This window comes from Oryzias latipes, chromosome 22 (assembly GCF_053564925.1).
Source record: "Oryzias latipes strain Hd-rR chromosome 22, Olatipes_Hd-rR_3.1".
Lineage (NCBI taxonomy): Eukaryota > Metazoa > Chordata > Actinopteri > Beloniformes > Adrianichthyidae > Oryzias > Oryzias latipes.
Window position 1 is genome coordinate 8997444 of NC_136258.1, and position 25163 is coordinate 9022606.

General features: G+C 42.9%; 1 protein-coding gene across 2 annotated transcripts; it reads right to left on the reverse strand.

The window, feature by feature from the left end:
• Nucleotides 1-842: 842 nt before the first annotated feature.
• Nucleotides 843-24818, reverse strand: rin3 (Ras and Rab interactor 3). 2 transcript variants are annotated; one of them, XM_011490658.4, is made up of 15 exons: nt 24540-24671; nt 21933-22022; nt 14497-15013; nt 12659-12770; nt 12451-12523; nt 11779-11870; nt 9101-10067; nt 7084-7261; nt 6831-6999; nt 6478-6599; nt 6207-6393; nt 5875-6006; nt 5346-5512; nt 3517-3631; nt 843-1592 (listed from the first exon to the last, which is right to left on the reverse strand). In XM_011490658.4, exons 3-15 carry the CDS (start codon nt 14890-14892, stop codon nt 1342-1344), a joined length of 2961 nt encoding a protein of 986 aa, XP_011488960.1. In that variant the 5' UTR covers nt 14893-15013; nt 21933-22022; nt 24540-24671; the 3' UTR covers nt 843-1341. The 2 variants fall into 2 exon arrangements, with proteins under 2 accessions (XP_011488960.1, XP_011488959.1); XM_011490657.4 differs by lacking the exon at nt 21933-22022 and having other exon boundaries at nt 24540-24818.
• Nucleotides 24819-25163: the final 345 nt, after the last annotated feature.

Genomic DNA, 25163 nt, shown 5'->3' on the forward strand with positions numbered 1-25163 from the left:
GTGACCGGAACTTCTTTTTTAGACGTGCGGTTATCACTTTTCAATGCACACGCAGCATCCAATGAGAATCGAGTATTCAGCCAGACTATGGTGTAATTCTGCTTAACTGGAGCCATGTCAGAGAAATGAAAATGGTCCAATGAGAGCTCAGGTCTTCAGGGGTCAAGGATCGGATTGATCTGACGGAAAAGCCGAGACGTCTGTTCACTTTAAAAACCCAGAACGGCCGCGTGAAAAAGCTTTTCATCGGGGGAACCAGCACAGCGACAGACTACGCTCTACATAGTAAACAGATGCTGGATGTGCTTTGACAGCATCTCTGTGTTCTCTCACAGAGGTCAACCTTCCCCGCTGAACGACCTCATCAGCCAGCAACCCTCCACGTCCAAATTGGACAAATCCATTGACATGAACACGACGCGCGTTGGCGTCAAACTGCCTCTTTGTGCAGTCGGCTGCGGAAATAGAAACGGCACCAAAGAAAACTCCGTTAGTCGTCTTCAGAGCTCGCCACGTGAACGCCTTGTTATGGGCCCTGTTGGAAATAATGACCTGCAGGCAGGAAGCAGCTGCTGTTAACAATGAGCTCTGGACCCGCTTTTTGACTTAACATAGAATAACTAGCTTCCTCCCAAAAGCCCGTCTGTCACGCCGCTAAAGGGGCCATCAGGAACTCTGAGTTCTTTCCTTCATTCATTCATTTGAAACTCGAGCTTTCATGTCCATCCTGTTGTCTGGAAGCCGCTCATTTGCTGCAGTTCTATTTGGCATTGATGTCAATGACGGGAGTTGAACCAGCAGCTGGATAAAATGTGGTGAGAGGGAGGCCAAAGCAGACAAACTTTTTACGATTACAAAATCTGTTTTTACTCACTTAAAAAAAAAGAACGTGTTGAGAATTTACACAAGTTGGACAAACATCCAACAAAGCTGTGTTGTGTTTTGGCAGCTATACAATGGTGCCTCTGAAAATCAGGTTAAACAAATCAACAACATTGATAAAAATACTGTCTGGAACTATCAAGTACCTCTACTCCTGCTGGAAGGAAAACCCCAGAATATTTTACTGTGGAGTAAAAACACTGATATAGATATAATAAATGTGCATGCTACACGTCACTTTTATGTGATAAAATCTTGCTGATCTTTCAAGTAAAATGGGATCAGATTATCTGTCTCTTTGCAGGCTTTAATCCCTGTCTGTTATGCTTTCTGATTCCAATCTGACATGGGTTATCAGTTCCAGGGAGAACTAAATTGGAAGCTTTTATATCTTTGGTTTTCCTTGTGAAGGAGCAGCAGCATCCCTTCCTAACGTGCTGCCACCATGGTGCCAAGCAGTTAGAGGTTAATCAGAGTCTCTTCTACTTCTGGCTCCGTATTTCTTGTGAGGTTAGCTGTGGGACGGCTTCCTGCGGGTGGATCCGGGGGAGGGTCAGTTGGGCAGGAGCGTTGGCCGCCGGGTTGATTGACAGGATGAAAGAGGAAACAGTAGGCGCCCGGCAGGCAGCCATTCTTGACACTGAGAGCGAGGTCTGTGGGGGAAATGGGCTGCCGAACCCCATCCATGTACACGCTAAGGATGTAGGAGTCTGAAAAACACAAGAAGAGATTTACCAATATGTGTTAATATACTGTCTTACATGCCTGTTTTAGAATAGTCCTTGCTGTCATAATTCCAGCTGTAACTATATTCTCTTATGAATCCTCTTCACCCTGCTGACCCACGACTGCGCACCGACACACAGCTCCAGCATTTAAATCAAGTTTGCAGACGACACTACAGTGGTGATGCTGATGAGACAAACTACAGGAGTGAGGTGAGCCACCTGGCCGGTTGGTGCAGAGACAATAATCTCCTCCTGGAGCATGCTCCTCTGACCATCAACAACTCAACGGTGGAAAGAGTGAGCAGCATCAAGTTCCTGGGTGTGCACATCACAGAAAACCTCTCCTGGTCGGATAACATCGCATCACTGGCTGGGAAATCACCTGAAGAAACTGAAGAACGCCAAAGCCCCTCCTCCCACCCACAGTGCATACTTTCTGCAGAAGCGCCGTGGAGAGCGTCCTCACCAGCTGCATCACGGTGTGGTATGGCGCCTGCAACGCGTCCTGCTGGAAGTCCCTCCAACGCATCGTGAGGGCAGCTGAGAGGATCATCGGTGCCCTCCTCCCCTCCCTCCAGGACATCAACAACACCCGCCTCAGCCCTCTGCATTGCAGATGACCCCGCCCATCCGTCCCACAGCTCCTTGAGTCTGCTGCCATCCGGGAGGAGACTATGTAGTCTTCAGGCCAGGACCAGGAGACTCAGAGACAGTTTTCTCCACCAGGCTGTCTGGAAACTGAACTCTCTCCCGGCCCTGCCCCCCCTTCCCCTCTTGTTGCCCCGTTGCCCCCCTGCTCTGACATACAGACGTCATCAGCACTAACTGTACCTTCACCAGTCCTCCAGGAACTAAACCACAGTCACTTTATTTTTTTCTCATTTTTACAGTCATGTTTATAGCCTCTAATATTTATAGTTTGTTTATTTGTTTATTGTGTAATTTGAAGTTGTTTCCCGTTTAGACTACAGTTGAAGAGAAACGGAATTTCAATTTCTATGTATGTGGAAACATTGTAGAGATTGACAATAAAGTTACTTTGACTTGACTTTGAATTGTTAGTTCATTACCCAAACAATTGCCCATGTGGGAGGAGGGGGGCCTTCTTTGGCCTCTTTATCAAAAGACGTTTTATTCAGAAGTCTTGAATTTGCGGTTTGTCCAGTGTTATTAGTAGAGGCGTAAGTTGATATAATATTCTCTGAATATTTCATTAATTTCTTGAAGTGAGCTTGTCAGCTTTCCAGCTGAGTCCCTTAAAGTAGAGATCATTGTTCTTTCTTTATTTAGTTTAATTTGGTTTACCAAATATCTACCTGATTTGTTTTCATGGTGACATTTTTCTTGTCTTAATCTTTGAATTAAAAATTGTCTTTTTTTGTTTATTATTGTGTTTAATTGAATTCAATATTTTCTTTATTCCTTTTGTGTTTCTTCTGTTGGATTACTTGCATTCAATGATTCAAGTATTTCAAACTTGTGCTCTAGTTTCTTTTCTTCTTCTTTTCTTTCTTCTTTTTATAAACAGAATATGATAGGATTTACAAAAAAACCTTTTCCTCTTCCCTGAAACTCAGTCACCTGAGGCTACAGGTGAGCACAGATTTCGAGGGAGGAGTCACGGTACATCAGAATCTAGTGTCATTAATAAAAGTATGAAATACAAATGATCTATTTCATGATATAATATGGTTTTAAATTTATAAGTCTGACATAATTGCAAACTGTAAATGTAACTGGATTTGCCTCCAACTCCTCCACACTTTAGTCATCTTTAAATAGGAATTAATTTCATGATGTACATTCAAATTAAATGTACTCACAAATGTTCATTCAATGTTTCCTGCTTGTGTTAGTCTTGTAAAGTCTTAGAATGTTCCCTCTGTGAGCATGAACCAACATTTACCTTGTTCGTAGCGTGCTGCACACTGCTCAGCGAGCTGCTGCATGGTCATACTGGGGAAGATCCCCATAGTTTTGGGGTTGGTTCCAAAGGCAGGACAATACACGGTCAGAAAATCCTTTAAAATACAGATGCATGCAGAGATCAGCACACAACAGCTTTGTCTTCTGAATTCTACAGTATATATCTGTGTTCTGTATTTGTATTTTGCTTTAAAATGCTACAGACTGAATGTTAAATGTCTTTTTCCTGTTCTCATTTCATGCTTCCTTAAATGTATCTGACTTTAGCGTCAGTCACATGCACCCACACGGGGGTGACCCGTACAGGTGCTCCAGGTTTTTGGGTTGTCCGGGAAGGGTCATAGAGAGGAGTGGCTGCACCTTAAGGGGAGCTGCAGGTGAGTCTCGCAGGTCTCTTGAGGCTCAAGAGACGGCATGAAAATGGACAGTATGACTGTTGTGTGTGTGGTAAGCGTGTTGTGAAGTATTTGTTAGGATGATGGAAGTTGCATGCACATATGACATGTGAGTGATGTTGTCATGCGGTGTCCAAACGCCACGCTCTAGCCGTTGGTAAGGAGCGAGGACTGGCTCCTGCCTGACTGCATACGAATGCTGCACACGGGATACGTAAGTGTCCCCAGGACGCCCATAGGATTTCCACACAAACGCGCACGTATCACGTGAACAGCTTTAAGGGGCTTCTTGAGCACCTAGCTAAGTGTAGCTTAAGTGATCGCTACGACCTGTTGCTCACAGCATTTTCGAAGAAAAAAAACGTGCACGAAGACGTGCACATGAAAAAAGGCTGCGACCTTGTCATTTCGTGCAATCTACCTGCACGGCCCACACAGGTTCTCCGATTTTTCACCTGCGGACAACCCAAATCCAACCGGAAGGGCAGTTGTGACTCAAGCTGCGTTCACACCGAAAGCGGTTCACTGGTCAATACCTGTCCAAAAATGTGTTCATAAGCTTGATGGCCCAGATGGGTGTGGGAGGAGATGCCACTAAATGGTTTTAGCCTAATGGCTACATGGAGCAGCATCTGTATGTTTCATTTACCACACATGGAAAACACGCAGGATGTTTAGAGATCAGGTTTGTGTATTCAGACAGTGAACTTCACACATCAGACAAGCAGGGAGCGGCAGGGAGCAGCTTCTTCTTTTTTAGTTTTTTACTGTTTACCAGTGCTTGTTTGCCAACTTCAGTGGGATGAGGAGTCCCTGATTGGTCACAGTTCAGCATCATCGCAGCCAAGAAGTTCAACCGGTTCAACTTTCAGTGCATGATCAGTGAACGCCCGAATGGTACGTAGAGTCTGGACTTAAAATGTTGAACGTGAGAGTTCTGAACCCAGACGCCTGAAATTAAGGTTGACGCACGTTTACATCGAGTTTTCATTGAAAGTGGGAGCTTGAACGTGAGTTGATGCAGCTGGTGTGTCTGTACCTGAAGGATTTTGGCTGTCTTGCCTGATACTGAAAACCAGCAGTGAGTACTGAGGCGGTTTATTACAGATTAGAACTGACAGACTGGTTCATTGGTTAAAGCTAGTCTGGTCCAGCTCTGTCTCTATGCCATGATATGTTTCCGGATGTGAAGTGATGTATAAACACCTTGGATTGATGTATCTGAAGTGATCCTGATATGTACATAAATGCTCAGTTTCAGTTTGAGTTGGACTTTGTTGGTTAACCTGTTGCAGGGCTGATCTTTTGTGTGTGTTTGCGTGTGTGCCTGTCTTTGTCTAAATGTGCGTTTGCGACACTCTGTGTGTGCATGTGCTGTGAATGTTTACATGTCTTTGTGTGTGTGTTTCCGTACGCGGACAGATCCTTGGCCGCTTTGCTCCTGGTTGAGGGTGCGCCGTCTCTCCCAGCGGTGGATGGAGTCCTGGACCTCCCTGCTCAGCTGCCGTGTTACTGACCTCTGCTGGTCAAATGTCTTTATGTGCTCCAGAGCCCCGTAGGTCGTGGTCAGGTAGTAAGAGCCTAAACACAGACAAGCACAGTAAACCACCTTAAATGAAATAGATACACAGGACCCTGTTTTAAAAAATGACCTTTTGTGTCATTTTATTGTTCATATTCCCACACATTATGTTGGAGGTGTGGACGGTCAATACTTGTACAGCACTTTTCTACCTTCCTCTAAGGCCCAAAGCGCTTTACAGTCACAGTCCCCATTCACCCACTGATGGCGGCTCCACTGCCAATCACTGGCACCAACCTTCCACCAGAGGCAAGTTGGGGTTCATGCCCATGCAAGGCAGGAAATCGAACCTGCAATCTTACGAACACGGGTTGATCTCCCTACGGCTGCCCCACGGCCGCCCGTGGATGTGTGAGCAAACCTTCTCCAAGTGTTAATGTTGGGTCCATCAATTCCATCATGTATTCAACATCCAGCTGTAGGGCAGACAGATTGGACCTGGCAAGGACGTACATCATGACGGGCAGGAAGTCATCAGCACCGTGGGCCCGCCCTAAACACAAACGCACATCTTCAGGTGAAAACACTTGCTTTTAGAGTTTGATTAAGACTGTGCACATGTTTTAGTCTTTCGACTTGTGTCAGAATGGAAAAAACAAAACAACAACAGAGGAAACACATAACCCCTTCAATGAAAGGCTGTGTGGGAGGAGCCTGAATGAAAAAATGTTTGGCATGGCTGGACGTCCTGACCTGGATGGCTCACAGACATGGAGTCATAGATGATTTTGCAGGTTTTCAGCAGTAACTGGATCTTCCTCTGAGGAGAATACTCCTGATGAAGATCGTTCAGCTTAATGCTGATCTTCTCCAAAGCGGGGGCCTCAGGGACCGAGGTGGTTATTCCTAAAGCTGTGGTGGTGCTGCCGAGAATAGCAGACTGACACCAAACACAGCAACGCCGTCAGCACCCTTTACTCCTTTCAGGCACTAATTGTAATTTGTTTTAGCCACAGAGCCTTACCTGGTTGCTAGCTAGCTGCTTTGTGCAGCCGGCATCCGTGTGAAGTTTCTCCAGAGTTTTGTAGATGGGCTCACGCAGCGGCTTCAGGACACTCTTGCACAGAGCCGCTTCTACAATACTCTCTGCAAAGGGACAAGAAATCCGTTCACATCGAAGAACTGCCAAAGGTAAAGCAGCAGAAGCTCGCTGGTCCTTTCCTTCTCCTTTTCTCAGTTATCGTTTGATTACTGAGTCTGACGGACTAAACTTCCTAAGGGGCGGAAGCCTGAAGGTTTTGTTTCTTTTCCACAACATGCAGGGTAACGGTCAATGACACACAGGCTTCTCTGATCCACACACAAACACATACAGACCTAGTTTGTCCTGAGTGCACTGCTGAGGCTCCAGCATGGCCTGCAGCTCTGAGCTTTGGAGAAGGTAATTCTTCAGCTGAGTCATCATCAGTCGGATCTCCTGTAGCAGCTCAGTGGAGGTCATGTGCTTCATCATGGTCTCCAAAGTGAAAGCTCTGTGCTCTTTGACCTGTAAGGCATTACAACTCATTTGTTTTTGGTTGTTTTACAAATCTTATCTGTGACATTTCCTGCCCTGCGTCAGTGCACTCACTAGGTTACCAAAGTAGCTCAGAGGGTCTCTGGCCAGCTCTACAAGGCGCTTGGTGAGGCGGCGGTCATGACTGATCAGCCCACTGACCACTGCAGAGAGGTGACGAGCTTTGTGCAGCATGAAGGTAGTGGGGGTTCTCCTGAGGACAGTTTTGGGGCTGCAGCTCTCTGTGAGGTTCCTGAAGAGAAATGGAGCATTTCAGACCGTTTTCACCTCTCCAAGGCCGGAGGGACACTGGGACACAAATGTTGCTGTAGATGCTCGGTTTTCTTTATATGATTTAACTTTACAAGCTCTTTAACCATTCACACGGGTGAGTTGGTGGGACCCTGGAGCACGTGACTCCCACCTGGTCCACAGTAATCTTGGCATGTTGTTGACTTGTTGTGAAACTCCCAGAGAATCACTGCAGAGTGAGCACAGTTACTGAGAGAGGCCATCAGACATGGTCATGATGTTTGCTCTTATTGAGCTCCGTCAGTCAACATCCCTGAAGCCTGGCCTGGAGGATCCAAAGATTAGGAGCCCAAACAAAAAATGATATGATATGATATGAGGTCTATCGGGTTTCAAGTAAAGTGAGGTTGCAGCATGTGTTTTTTCAACAGAAAGTTTAAAGGTCATGCAAAATCCTCGTTTTGAGCTTCTAAGTGTAATATAATGTTTACTCCTCGCAAAAAAAACAACCCCAAAGTAGCGCTCGGCAAAAAAACAGTACCGATATAAATCGGAATATAACTTTTTCTCAGTAAAAATGACGACTTTGTAGAGTCCGAAATAAACGCTTGCCCCTCTCGAGCATTTTCTCACATGGCGAGTAACAGTTTGTGTAAAACAACAAAGGTCAGACAGCAGCAACAGTCTAAACCACCAGAAGAAACTCTGACTATTTGCTTTTAGTTCCTAGATTATTCAATTCAATGTTTGTTCTCTGAAACTTGAAACCTTTAAAATGTAATGTTTTGTTTTTAAATGGAACTGATCTAACAGTTTAGCCTTCGGTTTTCTTCATGTTCTCTTTTGAAACTTGAAATCTTTTGCTTTAATCTGTTCCTTAAGTGCTTCTGTTATGTTTGAAGTATAATGGGAAATGAATATTGAAATCTAAACAACCTGCTGATGATTACACATTTGTCTTATGCGCAGTGTTCAAATTAGACAAATATAGTTTTTTGTTTACATTGTGATATATTTTGTTATCGCCTGATATTAAAAATCTCTATTGTGATATAAAAATTCTATATCGCCCAACCCCAAAGTGGTATTTTGATCCATTCACACATCTCTAAGTGTTCCTCTAAAAACCTGCTCTCTGAGCACCAGCCCCTCCCAATCCACAAAAACGAGAAGTTCCTCACACTGTGACATCACAAAGTGAGGAACAGCCCCTTCCAGGAAGAGTCTGTGCTGCCAGCTCCGCCCCCTAGGCTAATCCATCTTTGTAAAAGTTCTGATGTTTTGTTTTCGTGGGAGAAATTCCGACACGCTGCTGAAGCCGACACTAGGATGATGTCATGAAATGGGCGGCACCCACAAGGAGAGAAAGGCGGAGCCTCAGAGATCGAGTTGTTTCACTTCCAGGTAGGAAAGTGAGCTGAAATTAACTCATATTTCATAAACAAATGGTTCTTTAGTGTGCCAAAGGTCATATATGATCATATATGTGGATGTAGATTACTCTGAAATGATAAAAAAAAGCAGGATATAGACCCTTTGAAAAGAAAGTGAAGTGATCGGATTCATCCTCTTTCCCAAATTCACAAGCAAACCTCAAAAAATCTGACCATGTCAGTAGAATCAGGAACTACTGCCGTTCTGCCAGCTAAAGCTTGTGGTTACATTTTCATGTTTTTGTCTAGAACCAAAAGCTTGAAACGAAAACACTTTCCAATGTGTTTGTGTAACTGAGAGTATTTTTGATGGTTCTCTTTGTTTATTCTGGCCTCCTAAGATAAGAACAGAACTGACATGTTGATGAGGGGAGACCTCAGGGAGTCAGAGGGAGGAGTGCACCCACTTGCAGTTTGGGCCCTGTTCCTGGCTCGGTTCTCCTTCCTCCTCGGTGCTGCTGGTGTCACACGAGTCCTGGTCAGCTCCCAGAGCCGCCCCTCCCTGCGGTGAGAACAGCGACACGTCCGAGCGGCGAGCAGCTTGTGGAGGCTGTCCTTTCATCCCAGGACCGGTGGAAATGGCTTTTGTTCTTGGGGGAGGGATTGGCCGACTCGGCCTTTTTGATAACTGTGGACATGGAGAGCTGGACTGCTGCTTGTCCTCCGTCAGTTTCACTTCTTTTTCCTCCATCTTTACCTCTTGCTCTTCCTTGGTCAGCTCCTCCTCCTCACATGGACTCCTTGCTCCTTGTGTGGCGTTTTCAGTCGGAGGGCCTGCTCCTTCGGTTTTTTCCTCTCCTTTCTCTTCTATTTGTTCTTTCTTGGTTTCAATGGCGGGATTTTGGTTTTCCTCTCTGCCTGTCTTCTCTCCTTCATCCTGATCTGTTTGTTTTCTGGGGCAGACACCTGGTAGAGGAGCAGGAGGCAGACAGGGAGCACACCGGCCCTGCAGGGGAACGGGGGGCCTTGATGGAGGTGGGACTGACCTCCTCTCCTTCACCTTGCCTGCTTGCTCCCTTCCTCCTTCCTTTGTCTCAGTTTGGTGAGTTGCATACGTGGAGTTTTGAGGAAGAGAGGAAGAAGAGAAGAGAAGGCCCACACCCGAGTCTAGGCTGGGGGGTCGGGGTGGGGGTCGCTTGAACCTTTTTGCTGAATTGTTGCCATGAGCGCTGACGCTCTGGGAGGTTTGTCCATTCTGCAAACAGGAGGTGACATGTTCGCCAGTTGCAGAATCTCTTTTGGGAGTGCGGGGCAGGTTTAGCTGGGTGGTTGACCGCTCCTCCACAGTCACTGGGCTCACGTGGAGATAAGTGATCAGCTGAAGGGCGTTTGTCCTCTCCTTCAGTTTTTGGTTCAGCTCAGACGTCCAGAAATCTGCAACAGAAAGATTGACTGTTTTAGAAGGAGGTGACTGTTTTCGTGGTTGCTCTTCTGGGGTTTAGAGACAGAGTCTTCGGATGTTATCCAGTCAATCTCTATAAAAGTTGATTTTTTCCTTCTGCTCCTCAAGCGGCTCAACATGTGTAACACTTAGCCTGCATTGGCGTCGATATATTAAAACTCTTTTTTATCTTTGGTGGGTATAATCTGTAGCAGGAAAAAAAATTCCCAGGTTAAAACGGTTAAAAACCAAAGAGAATCTTCTGAAAACCTGCTGGGTGCTGCAAAGAGAATTACAAATGAAACAAACGGAACTGTCAGCTACACGGTCTTCTTTCCACTGTCCACCTACAGTACCCATAATGCTCCAACCATAAGACAGTATGGGTTCATAGTTTAGCAAAGTCGTGATAAAACATTGAAACAGTTTTTGGAGCGCTGTGTACCACAGAAGATCAATGGGAGATCAACAAGCACAGCCAAAATTCATGCCTAAAGCGTGCCGGATTTTGTGGCGGCTTTCCGCCTTGTTTCCACTGAGCGGTCTGGTATTTTGAGCATCTCCATTTAAGAATTGACGCATTAAGCCTGACCGATTTGTACCATTTTTGGGCCCCTGTTTGTTGTAGGTCCATAGAAAAACGGAACAGATTGGTCAAGGCGGCTGCTGAAACCCGTTGATTGGCTGAAGGTCATTACGACAAAAGAAAGCGGCTGTATTCGTTTTCGCTGCCCGTGAGCTTCTATCAGACAGCATTTCATGTTTAGCATCTACGAAGTACCACGAATGAGTTGCTGGATGACCTCCATTGTTGTGGTTCGCTTCACCCCCCATGTGCCGTGGCGGTCCAACTTTGAGTGGGAACTCTCACCTGAATCACCTGGACCATTGTGGACCGGACCGCTCAGTGGAGCTAACTAGCGTTAAGTAAGTTAACGACTAACCTAACAACTTAAGTTAGTTCTCAATAACAAATGTCATGGCTGAGATGCACCAACAATGACAAATTGTACATATATTTTTCTCACTGCTGACATCACACTACGACTAAACTCGCTGCATGAGATGCTCCAACATGGGACTCTTATGGACTTTTAAAAGTTATAAGCTGTTTCATATTTAAAAAAAAGGCTATTTTTCTTTTATCTTTATGTTTTATTTGCGCAAAAAAGTTTGATTAGAATTGATCAAAATAGCAACAATAACATAAATACAAATCACTTTTCTTCACCCTTTAGAAAAAGGGGAAGAAAAGTCAGTCAGAAATGAATTCCAATGACTGTTGAAGAAGTGTTGACGGTTGCAGACCCTGAATTAGAGGGTGGGCAGACTAAAGGCATTTCTTGAATCCATCTTCTCAACCTTTTGCCTGAAATTAAACATGTTTTTATTCTTTAGCGACCGTTTTTAATTTCTATGTGCACAGTTCTTGGTTCAGACTTGCACAAAGCCCAAAGCTTTACAGTAACACAAGAGGTGACAGCTGTATTTTTTTGTCATTTTGTGTACCTGCAAAGTTCAAGTACACAGACTTCACTGACTTCCAGTTTCCTGAAAGTCAAAGTTTTTATGTTTGAGGAGAGGCCAAAGCTACCAACTATTTTAAAGTTTTACATTATTCCTCCGTTGTGATTTCCTTTCCTCTTCCTTTCACTGCTGAACTCCCCGTCAACCTCAGTGGAAAACAGTGAAGTTTTTGTTTACCGGCACCCATGGCTGAGATGACTTGCAGCTCCTCTCTCTGAGTCGTCGTGGTAACGGCCTGAGGTAATCTTAGCAAGACGGTCAAGATGTCCCTGATTGACCAAGCAAAAAAGATCAACTCATAGAAGATTTTGTAAAAATCACGAAGATGCTGTCCAGTTTTTTTGTACATTTTTGATTTTACACATACTGCTGGTGTATGTATGTGCATGGGCATTTGTGCGGATGTGCACTTATTTTGTGTGTTAACACTAGTTTTTGTGTCTACATGTGGGTATCTATTTGTCTATGTTTATTTTTGTGCGTTTGTCTCTTTGTTTGTGTAGTTGTGTGTGTGTTTGGGTGTCTGTGCATGTGTTCGTGTTAATGCATCTGTGTGTTAATGCATATGTCTGTGTGTTTATGCATATGTGTATGTGTGTGTGAGTTAATGCAAATATGTGTGTTAATGCAAATGTTGGTGGTGTGTGTTAATGCATGTGTGTGCATGTTTGTGTGTGTTAATGCAAATATGTGTGTGTGTGTGTTAATGCATGTGTGTGTGTGTGTGTGTGTGTGTGTTGATGCAAATGTTTGTGTGTGTGTGTGTTAATGCATGTGTGTGTGTGTTTGTGTGTGTTAATGCAAATGTGTGTGTGTGTGTTAATGCATGTTTGTTTGTGTGTGATTTACCTGCTGGAACAGTAGAAGAGGATGAGTTGAAAAATATCATCAAAGACCAGAGCAGAACCCTCTAAATGGATGACTGACATGAGAAAAGAGTCAAAGAGGAAACGACTTAGTCATGTATTCTGTGTGTCCTGAGCTAAATATACGCTGTTCAGTGACACATAGAGCTGCAGCTGTCACAAGAGGAAGCTGCTCGCTGTGCAGCACATACAGTCCCTGTGCTGTGTGAGCATCAGGCTGAGCACGCGCGGCGCTCCCTGCTCCTCCGGAAGGCGTACAGAAACCGCCGTCGCCTGTCCGTCTGTGCTGTGAACCAGGAACATCTGCAAGAGGCAGCAGCAGCTGTTAAATTTTGTGGTCCCAAAAGAAACAGCAGCTGTGAAACCCAACAACAAGAGACCATGTGTGACTTTTCCCACACACGAACACAACATGACCCCCATGCGGAGCCCCATGCTGTCTGTTAGGACCTGGCATCTTCATTAGATTTGTATCCGCAAGTATAAAGATGTCATACAATAATTCCCTCAGACATGTTAGAATAAAAGTTTCACTAATTCCCCGACTGCACTAAGAAGACACTTTGACTCCCACTTTCCAGCCATGACAGCGTCAGAGCCTCAATGCAGCGTCTCCAGGCCTGCATCCAGACACAGTGCTGCTAAAGGCAACCGTAGTATTTAATAAGCAACACTGTTGATGACAGGAATGGAGGACTTGAAACCCGGTGGAAATAAATGGTTTAGTTTAGATAAATACTTCCTAATTAGTGTGAGAGTCCCCTCCCTGCAGGCTCTCCTGGTTTCATGACTTCATCTCAGGAGAAAGTCATGATTGTTTCAGATCCGCTTTGATGCCGGTTTTTGTGTAGAAATGTAACGTAGCTATCAAATAATGCTGTAAACAGAAAATGAAGAAAGTATTGTTTATTTTTCACAAGTATAGAACATTTTAAGTGACCTAACAAAAGGAAAAAGTGGACTAAATTAATATTTCACGTTTTTAATTGTTGCCTATAAACCAGCATCAAATCCTAGAATTAGACTTGCACAAAGTCAGGGATTTTCAGGGCTTATAGTCAGGTTAGTGATCAATCAATTCTACTGCTAAAGACCATCAGTCTCTCTTTTTGGCTCAAACTGAGTCAGAGACTGACAATAGCAGTCTGAAAATAACCGCCAAACTCTGCTCCCAAGGCAACTCTGTGAAAGACGACACAGCGACTCGACTCAAGGTAGTTCCACGCCATCGGCCCATCTCTCCCAGGCAGAGGTCTCAGAGCAGACTGGGGGTTGTAGGAGGGTAAACTCTTTTGTAGAGCCATGCCGAGGATGACGCAGTGGTCTACCACATCAAGTTTACTCTCCTTCTAAATTAGACAATGTCTGCCAATGCCTGAACTGACAGAATCAGGGGGTCCACGTTCAAACTGTTCAGAGAGGTCTAACCAGAAGGGTCTTTGTGGAAGAGTTGAAGCTTAGCTAAGGAGACAGGGCCTGGCCACTCAAGAACCACGGAAAACACAGGAAAAGTGACAGCATCTGCTCTGGACTGACATGGACATTGAAAACATTCGGCCTTAGCAGACGGCAGTTTTTGGAAGGACTGCAGAGCAGAACCATGGAGTGTCTGTGATGAAGACCGGTGGAGGGTTCTTGAACTTTTTAAAGAACAAGAAGTACTGGAAGTGATGGTCTGACCCGCATAGAGTCCGGATCTTCACACCGTTGTGTGTCTGGGGTGACAGGGTTTGGGTTTGAGACAGCAGGATGTGAGAAAACTAAGTCCACAGAAGATGTGGGGTTAGTCCTCCAAGATGTTTGGAACAGCCTAAAACCTAGAAGAATTGATGCTGATTTGAAGTGAAAGGGTGGTCAAGGCAAATATTGATTTGATTTAGATTCTCTTCCGTTCATTCTCCCCCTTTTAATGATTGAAAATGATTGAAAATGAAAATATAATTGATACTTCTGTTTCCAGTCTTTTTGCACACCTGCCTAAACTTTTGCACAGTCTAGGAAGGAATGCCAAGAAGAAAGTGTGTCTTACCCCTGCAGCCTCTTTTTCCAGAATTCCCGCTGTCTTTTCTGGAGTGAGTCCTTCAAGCTGCCAAATAGAAACGCTCCCAACCAGCTTATCGAGAGAGCTGAGCACTGGAGGAGCTGGGGAGGGTAAGGGGATAACAGGGCCTGGGGGAGGAGACTGTGAGGAGCACGGAGTAGGTGAGTCTGTGGGAGATAAGGGAGGTGGTAAGGAAAGTGGAGGAGACAGAAAAGGCACTGGACCTGAAGAGGACTGCTGAGGAAACTGGGTGACTATGATGGGAGAAAGAGGAGGAGGAAGAGATGGAGGAGGAGGGTTAGAAGACAGAGACATTGAACGGATGGAAGCAGAAGGGAGGTTAGCAGCGCTGGAGGCAGGAAGAGGAGGTCTAGAGGGAAGCATGGAGGACTTTGACGTGCTAGTTGGGGGTCTGGGTCGACATGGTCGTCCTGGAGGCTGTGGGTGGATTGAAGGAGACGGGATGGCTGCAGATTCTAGGGCTCCCGTCACAGGTCTTGTAAGGCTGCAAAACAAAAAAAAAAAAAAAAAAACCTGTTTGAATTCCTACCTTAGCTTTTGCTTAAGACCTGGGGGACATTTTTGTATTTATGAGATGTTCCTGCAAACCCTGAAATAAACCAAGACACACTGAGGTTAAACAGTGTTTGAGCCCTGACTTATGGAGCTTTGCGTAAGCACAGTTTTAGGGTGTAGTTAGACTGGAAAGTCTGTTGGTCCGGATTGAGTCCTGAACCTTGCGTTTGGTCTCTAATCAGACTTCCGTCAACCAGATATTTCTGTTCCAGACCAAAGCTTGTAAACAAAACCAAGAGACTAAAGATCTCTTCAGTCATTGGCCATTGTAATGTGCATTAAAAAACAGCTTAAAAAATGCAGACATTAAATAAGTGAATATACTTTTTTACTATTAAAAATAAAAATCTAATATTTTTTAGACATGTCTATCCTATGATTACATTTTTCTGTGTGGGGTTTCAATGCTTCTATGGTTAAAAATAAAAAAGTTGTGAATTCACAAATTTCCTGTTCAAATACACTATAAAGCGGTGGGTGGCGCCGGCAGCCCGTGCCTCACCTGCACCCACACAAGCTGCAGCTGACACATTTTCCTTATTACTTCTGTCTTATCATCATAATAGACGCATTATTTTTACTTCATTTTCTTATTTCTGGCCAACTGTCTGATTCCATTGGTGCCAGTTTGTGACTCATTTCATCTTTAGACAGACAGTAGGTGAGGCCTGAGGAAACGCCTGCCTGAAGGCAGAGGGAGCTGGGGATCCCAGAGACTGTGACACTGGAGAAAAGGAATAATAGATTTAGTTGCAGCAAGTGCAGCCAAGATGGGTCAGAGAGTGGTTCCTGGTCCCGGACCAGGATCCACTTGGGTGAAAATGTGTTCCGTTTTCTCGGGGTAAACAAACTTTGGTTCACTCTAAGTAACCCAAATGTGGAAACCAAATACCGGTAGTTCCGGACCAAGTCCGCTTCACCCTTGTGCTATCTTAGATGACCCCACCCGTACATTGACGTGTTCTTCCTACCATGACAAAGGTGGATAAAGGTGGAAAGATTTCATGTAATCCATGGACACCAGTGAAGATCACAAATCATTGAAGAAAAAAGGTTCAGCACACTGTCTTGTGGGGTCTAGATGACCCAACTCCCAATGTCAAAGTCCCTAGTATAGCCCTCTAATTTGTTCTGGTTCGAGTCCTGAACCTTGCATGTGGTCTGTATCCAGACTGGCATGAAGCGGAACATTTTGTTCTGTACCAAAGCTTGTAAACAAAACCATGTGACTATAGATCTCTTCACTCATTGGCCATGATCTACGAGGGTGGGTCAAAACAACAAGAAAAAGACGGATGTCTTATCGGGATATTACCAGTTCTGAACACCGGGAAGAAGACTTTTTACTTGTTACTTTAGTACGGCGGAGGCGTGACAGGAGGCGTGGCGTGAGTGGTTTAACTCAGAGGATGCTAGACACTGCAATGATGAGGAGGTGTTAGACATGAAGGTACGCTGATAAGTGTTTATGACGTATAGATTGTTGGGAAAAATGTGAGAAGACGTGTGTCACGTTAAAAGTTGTTTAAATAAGCCTGAATTTTTCCGACAACAATTCAGTGAGTCTAACTTTAATTGCAGTTTCACTTCAGTGCAAAGGTTTTATTCATAACAGTACTACAGGCGCTTAGCTGTTATGAAGAAATTCTTCTTCCACTGTGTTTGGAACCTCTGTCTTTAGTGAATTTGAATTTGAGCTTTAACGCAAAAATGCTCGAAAAGGCAACAAATGGGGCTTTCAATGACCTATTTCCTTAAAAAAACTATTATTGTTTTAAGTCTGTTTTTTCACATTGAGGGATGTACAGGACATTATCTGCTGAAGCTCCATTTTTTAACAATCATGATTTCTTCCAGAGGAGTCTTTACATAAATCCTTTTTATATCTACGAATGCGAAGCTTTTGGATTTTCAATAAAGTCCAACACTGTAAGAACAGCAATAATTATAATGGAATCTAATTTTGTTCACATCTACATTCATCTACTTTGAATAACATTTTGTTTTATATTATTTATTGTGGTGTACAGCACTTTGTGTTACCAGCTAGGACAAGTGATAGACAAAAAATGGTTGATGTGAATTGAAATAATTAAATGTAATTTAATGAAATGTAATAAAAAGGAATTGAATTGAACTGAACTTAATTTAATTTTGGATTGGATTGGATTAGATTGGATTTGGTTTTGTTTGGTTTGATTTGATCTGTTTTGCTTTGACACAGCATGGCTGTGTGAAAGCCTCTGTGGTGACAGGGCCATCTTTCACTGCAGATCTTTCACTCTTGACCTAAAATCTGTTAAATTGGACTAAGCTATTTTTTAGCCTAACTCACCAACTTCTTGCTAAATAACATTTTCTTCTATTTAAAATAAAAGGAAATAATCATACTGAATAAAGCAGTTCTTGATGACTGGCCAGTTGTTATCTCAAAGTTCTTGAATGAGATGGTAGTGTGGTAATGCATTTATTTATGCTGTTTCATTAGCATTGAAAGTTACCAAAGCAGAAGTTAAGCTGTAAAAAGCTTCAACATATTAAATAAATCTTTATAGTACTTTTTTTAAAGGATGTTTTTTTTGGACAAAGAAAATGTGTTCAGCTTTTTCCTGAATACACAAGAAACACAAGATTAGAGGACATAACAGAGAACACTTAGATTGCACTAATTACTGCCCATTGTATAAAAAAACTAGGTAACTTATTAACTTAAAGAAACTTGAGTGAATATTTTGCATCAAACAAAGTGAATATTTTACTATCAACCTTTAAACTCATCAATTCAATATTCTGTGTTATCAGCAACTTCAAAAACATTAAAGACTTCTGTTTTAGTGTTTAAGTCCATCCATCATCCATCCACCCATCATCCATCCATCCATCCACCCACCCATCATCCATCCATCCATCATCCATCCATCCATTGCCTGAACCTGATGCATTCCTGTATGGGGTCACAGATAATGAAGGTGCGATAAACACTGGCCTGGACATTTCACCAGACCATCGTAGGGCCACAGGAAACAGTTTTTTTATTCAGTTTTCGTGCTTTATGATTTCTTCTTTTCTCTACAGCTACTCTTGAACCTACAGCTGTTTACTATTGTGTTGTGTTTTTTCATATTAAATGGAATTGTTTGATTTAATCAAATGAAGTAAAAAGGAGTGAGGAAAGGTTCATATACTCCGCATAGATCCCTCCATTTCAAACTGCTTTCTGCCTGTTGGCTGGATGACTTTTGTACCAGTGCGCTGATTCTCAGCTCTTTCTCAGAAAAGTGGAAGCCAACAGTCTGCCACAGGGTTTCAAAAACAGGAAGTCTTCCCACAGCTGTACATTTAGGAAGAATGGCACAGCGCACAGGGCTAATGAGGGCAAAGGTGTCACCAGAGACTCATCACAGCCACGTCACAAGCACTTTCAACTCCTCCACTCAAGCAGCAGTTATTGGACTTTGACATGTTGATTAAAAGACCGTTTTCATCCAGAAGCAATCATTTCCTTCAGTAAAATTTAAAATGCATCAAAATGTGCAATAACCCGACAGACTGCACTACGGTTTATGAAGAATAATGGGAATCTTGTCTTGGCCAGCCTTGTTGCATGTAACATTGACAAATTGGTTCAGTCCAGGCTTGTTATAGTCTAGTCTGTTAAGTACACGTTTAGTCAATATAAGAGAGCAGGAAAAACCTAATTAAGTGTAAATAGATGAGTAACATTCAGGAAAAGAGGCAGGCGACCTCTAGTGAGAGAAAATATGGATGAGCTAACAGGATGTTACTGAACCGTATTGTTCAGACAACCGCACAGGAATTAGGATCCCTGTTTTACTTATGAAGAGATGTTCATGAGGAGGACAAGGTGGTTGGAGCTTTGTCAGGATGTAACTGGATACCTTCAAAGCCAGCCCGACAGCAGAAAAAAGCGATGGTCAGGAGTTTTTTTTAGTTTCAGTTCAAAAATATGTTTTTATTGAGAGAATGTTAAAATTCTCTAAGAAAAAGGAGTCGTGAGTGATGATTAAAGTTAGGTAGCAAATGGAAATAAAATGCTTTCCATGTTAGCACTATTGGGGTTTTATTTTCCAAGCAACATCAACGAGGTACTGAAAGTATTTTTCTATCCTTTGAGCTTCCGTTTCTTAAAACCTCCTAATTTCTGACAGTGCGGAACCATTAGAGCTTTAGGCCGTGTCACACAGCCATTATGTACATTTTGCGAATTTTCCACAAATGAAATTTCGGTCTTTCGTGATGTGATACATGTGTGATATATTAAGTTATACGTGTTTCTTGCGTTTGTCATTCATCGATGTGTGCAGATGTCCATTAAGGGTTTCGGCCGACGGGTCTTTACGTGATTATGGTTTTGAGCTGTCCAAAACTTTTAGCCAGTGGAGAATTACACAAAACTCTATTTTAGAAATCAGCCTAGCACATGCAGATCAGTTATCTAAATTATATGCAGATTATTTTCAGTAGAAAAATCATGACTATGATTAAAAATAACACTATATCAGAAAAAATAGGCATAACACTGTTTCAGAAATCTTCAAAGCATATGCAGCTCAAGTATCAAAAATATATATAGATTATTTTTTCATTAGAACAATCATGAATATAATTAGACACAATGCTATTTCTGAAATCATCATAGCACATGCAGATCAAGTATCAAAAGTCAAAAATATTTGCAGATTATTTTCCATTAGAAAAATCATGAATTAATTTTTCGGCCAAGTTATGTGATATAATTAGAGATCAATCACTTTAACCATCTTCAGTAATTGTTTTAGCAATTTTATTAATATAAGGTAATGCTGTGAAATAAAAAAGGGTCCATATTCTGACCATTGTCCAAGGTTGGTCTTCCATCTTCTGCTGATTGACAGCCATCCTTCTGGTTTAAACAGAGTTTAAACAGAGTTTAGTTCATTTTGCTGTTATGTCTGCAGACTTGGACTAAGGTCCTTTTCTTTCTGCAGCAGTTATCAGCTGCGCTGAAAGTTGAGGTCAAGTTGTCTGCAGGTCAGAAAATCAGGGTCACTTTGACTTTTAGAGATAGCGAAGATCCCAGACGCCATATTTCTTTAAATTATATTTTCCTCTTTGATTTATTACTGCATTTGTTGACTCAGACGTCCATGATCAAAGTCTTCTCAAAATCCTTCGTGGTGTTAACAACCAGAATCCTTCATGGTGTTAACAACCAGAACCTTGGACTGGTCCGGTGGACCGAATGTTGACGTAAATCCTGCTGTCTTTAACCCAAGTGTTCTCAATCTGTTTACGCTTCCTGAGAAGCCTGGCATGTTTGGCGATTTCAGCATTCCTTCTGGTCAGATGGTCGTTCACATAAGCAGCAGATCCCTTCAGATTCCTCCTTTGATTCATCAGAGCTAGCTTGTGTTTTTGACTCACAAACCTGATGAGGATCGCTGGTTTATCCGTCTCCTTTCTCCTGGGGAGCGGGTGGCAGGTATTTACATCCAGGGAAATCCATTTAGACGTGAGAAATGATTCCACTTGGTGTTCCAGAGACTCTCCATCACTCCCCGTTTCAGAAGAACTGCTAGCAATGCTAGCGCTATTAGCATTGGCAATGCTAACTCCAGCACGACGCTGAAGTTGGTTTCCGATTCACAGCTTCCGATTCGAGAGGGCACTAAAGAAACATTCCGCTGCATTTTTCGCACTAAGATCACCTAAAACCGGGTCCTGTTCACAAAACGCTGGACCTGGACTGCTCAAACCTGGATTAAATTATAATTTAGATAGTAAAGGACACAGTAAATACAGTTTCTGATTTGTGAAAACTTCCTTTGATTTGTGAAAATGTGAAATAGGTTGATTTTTATCGCATTTTACGCAGTGACTCCACCTTAGAACAGGTCCTGTTCAAAAACCGCTGGACCTGGACTGCCCAAACCTGGATTAAATTATAATTTAGATAGTAAAGGACTTTTACTATCTTTACTATCTAATGCATAATTTAATCCAGGTTTGAGCAGTCCAGGTCCAGCGGTTTTTGAACAGGACCCGGTTTTAGGTGATCTTAGTGCGAAAAATGCAGCGGAATGTTCCTTTAGTGCTCTCACGAATCGGAAGCCAACTTCAGCGTCGTAACTCCAGCTGCAGTTGGCTTTGCCCGAGGTTTCATCTGTACTCCAGTGAGAATGAAATTATTCATCCTTGCTTGTTGTTCCACATTGTCCAATGTTTTCTCCAGAATGTCAACCCGGTTTTCTCTTTGCTTGTTTTGAGCTCGGAGTCTTTGAGATGAGGTTGGTTTGGCCTGGATCTGGTTCACTAGCTCCATGAGAGGAGTTAGCTTAGCCTGGATCTGGTTCACTAGCTCCATGAGAGGAGTTAGCTTAGCCTGGATGTTTTCGAGGATTTTTTTAATATCGTCATAGTCACTTGATGCTTGGTTCTTTCTTCTTGTTGGCTCTCTTTTTTGGAGATAATCAGTTTTTAAGTCGCTTGAGGGTCGTTGTGAGAGCTGCCGACAAGCGTTATGCGCCCGAATGTTAACCCGGAACCGTAACAATTTATACGCAAATTTGTGGCTTTTCTAAACGATTCCAGGTACCAGACTAACAGACAACCACCTATGGTGAACCACCTATGTATAACTTTTATATCACGTATACGGTACACATTACGTTCACATTATTCAATCAACGGACAAATATTGGGTCAGATTTTGCTTGTACGTCAATTTACGTGTTCTTTGTGTGGGGTTCTTCCGTGGTGGTTCTTCCGTGGTTTTAATGTGGTTAATTCATGATACATCTGTGAACATTTCACGTACAAACCACAACTTTTCTCACATTTCCACGTACCGGTATGTTCATGTATGACCAGTTTTCATCCGTGCAATATGCGCCAAATGTAGGCAGGGGCTGTGTGACGCGACCTCTAGCAGAGAATCACTTGATGGAAAAGCATAATAGATATAAAACAACGGGTCAGTCCTTTTACCCACATCACAGAATTATAGCTCAGTTTACCATTCATTTAGTTTCTGTCTAACTTTTTTGGCATCCATACCTAACTTTTAGTGTTGTTAAGGTCACAGAATGCACATCACCGTGGGATTTGTTTGGCAGAATTTAAGATGGTTCTGAGATGCAGCTCTGATGTTTTTTAGCTACAGCCAATGCCAAAAGCTACGGAGCCCGTGTCCTGACATTAAGATATAAAAATATATCTTGTTCCCACAGATTAATATCTTGTTCCCACAGGTTATTATGTCGTTCGCACGAAATACTATTCCGTACCCACAAGATACTATTCCGTTCCCACAAGATACTATTGCGTTCCCTCAAAATACTATTCCGTTCCCTTGAAATGATTAACTCGTGCGAACGCTTTGTGCTTTTTGAAATAAATAAATCTGTTCTCTAAACATCCTCCGTGTCTTCAATGCAATGTAATGAGACATACACAGACAGAAATGTGAAGGTATCTGCTGTAAATCTATGACGTAAATTAATAACAGGATCAATGATCGGCTAGTCAGTTAGCATGTATCCTTATATCCTTCGAATGTAAAGCGACTGACTGCTAAAGTTAATAAAAGACAAGTCCTGAATATTATTATTCCTATTCGACCCTAAACTACAATATCAGCTGTCTGACAACAGACCAGCCAGTTGCCCAAATGCCGGCATACATCAAAGAGCTCTGCGGCGGCGCTAGTAGTAGCCTAGCAGGAGCTATCGTATGACAAAGCAGCCTAGTTATCATAAATCTTTTGATATTTTTCTTATATTCATTGAGACAGTATTAAAGTGATCATTTTTGTTTTTCATGTTCCTTTTTTGAACGAAAATGGGTCACAGAGACACGGAAGTTACCGCTGAAAGCGGCTTAGTTTTGCCGGCGTACAGAGAGCATATCCGCGTGAATGACTTATGACGTGAATAATTACTGCGTTCGAACGGATTAATTATTGCGTTCGAACGACATAATTATTGCAAACGCACGAGTTAATCATTTCGAGGGAACGGAGTAGTATTTTGAGGGAACGCAATAATATCTTGTGGGAACGGGATAGTATTTCGTGCGAACGACATAATAACCTGTGGGAACAAGATATTAATCTGTGGGAACAAGATATATTTTTATATCTTAATGTCAGGACACGGGCTCCGTAAAAAGCTGTCAGACTGTGCACCAACCAATAGAAAGGCAGAAAAAAAGGAAAAGGGTAAAAAAAAGAACCAAGGCTCACTAAGAAAAAGCAGTGCAAAAGCAAAACACAAGGACGTCCAACAAGATCCGCTTTTAAAGAAAACTGTCAGTTCACACGTGAGCACTTCAAAGGTAAAAGAAATCAGTCAGTGCAGTGGATAACGATGGCCTCCAAAGGCTACATGCAAGAAAATACGTTTCAGCCTCTATAAAAACTGCTGCGACAACTTTAAACAATGACTAAGAGGGAAAAAAATCTGAAAAATATTGCTAGTATACTATCACACCAAATACTAATCTAAAGATTGAACTGTAACAGACAACTGCACACTGCCTTTCCTCTCCAGGCCGGTGGGTTAGAGTCACTTTGGTTCTGAGACCTGAAGCTTTTAGTGCTGAGTTGGAGTTTATCGGGTCCTGAGAGCATCCAGAAGGATTTCTGTGCCAAGTTTTCTAAACATATTTAGATCATTGAAAAACCTTGGAGTTTGTCTCAGAGAGAAAGAAGATACACGCTCTGTGTTCAGAGGAGTTCTGAGGAAAAACCAGCAGTGTCTGACGGTATCAGTGTCCAGAGTATAGAAAGTGTAATTGAACCAAAATCAAACAGGAACTTTCAGTAGGACAATGCAATCCTTTCACTGTCTTTTGCGTGTACGTGATTTTTCATTTTGCTATAAAAAGTGAGCATTACTGTCTATAATGTGAAAAGCAGTAATGGTAAATGATGAGTTCTTAATCCAAGGACGTTTTTTCATCAGCAGCCTAAACTGTTTTTGCAAATAATATCATAATGAGGACAAATGAGTCCCATTTCTTCCACCAGTTTTCCAGGAAAACTTCACAAAAATCTATTTTTTTACAGCATTTTTGTTTGGAAAAACTTCAAGTAGCCCTTTGGCTTTCCTGCCTACAGTTCCTTCTTGTTTTTACGGTGTGTTATGCGAGTTTTGATGAATGTCTTCAACATTTGAATGAACGTACACGGCATTCTGTTTTCCAGTGTCACACACTTAGTTAGTCTGATTTAGTCATCGTGAAAAGCAGAATTCTCCCGTGTCTTTCAGAAGTCACTGACCTACATATGAGCCAGTGAGTCATCACATCTGTTTTTCTCTCTGTGGTTTTCTGGCTTGCGACCCCCAACTCCCCCTTTTCTCTCTGGCAATCCGCCCCTCCTAAGGCTTGACAAAAACCCTGCCTGTGAGGCGCTTTCACACAGGTACATTCTTAACCCCCCCCTGTGAACTCACCCTGGGTCCTGAGAAACAATGCTGGCCTCCATCATATCTCCACAAACTAAAAGTAACCGACTGCTCCGTCTCTCTGCTCCATCAACGGCCCGCCTCTTCCCAAACCCCCTCCCCCTTCTTCTTCCTCCTGTTGATCGCGGCGGGACCAGAGGAAGACAAACTGGAGGGCTACAGTAGAATGTGTTTGTCTGTCAGCCCTCTGCTCTTTTTCTGCCTCCACTTCCTGAGAAGCAGGAAGAGGCCGAGTGCTTTGGTCAGACCTCCCTGCCCCTCCTGTTCTTTGGCTTCTAGCCTCAAAACATACTTCTCTCTAGTTCTCTCTCAGTGTGCAGCTCGTGGTTGTAGTGCTGCTGTTTCAAAATCACTTACACTGACAAATACAAGTGTACCTGACATTGTTTCAGTGTCTCTGTTGCTATACCCTCCTTCCTTCTATCCCATTAGACGTTTTCCAGATGCTCCACCTTTTCAGACTGTGGAATGCCGACCTTAGCGTTTCCTGCAGGCAGCACATTTTTCTGATCCTTCTCAACTTGTACTCACTCGACTTTTCCTCAAGTAGACTACAAAGTATTTTAAAGTGCAGCTTTCTTTATGACGTGCCTCCTTTGTGGTTTGGCAAGA

What these genes read in the sequence shown, in the direction of transcription:
- rin3 (XM_011490657.4), bottom strand. Translation starts at nt 24,574, where the DNA reads ATGATGGAGGCCAGCATTGTTTCTCAGGACCCAGG. An exon ending in TGAGCTACTTTGGTAACCTA is followed by an intron (nt 7,000 to 7,083) that starts GTGAGTGCACTG and finishes AATGCCTTACAG; the next exon opens with GTCAAAGAGCACAGAGCTTT. An exon ending in TGCAGCACGCTACGAACAAG is followed by an intron (nt 1,593 to 3,516) that starts GTAAATGTTGGT and finishes TGTGTTTTTCAG; the next exon opens with ACTCCTACATCCTTAGCGTG.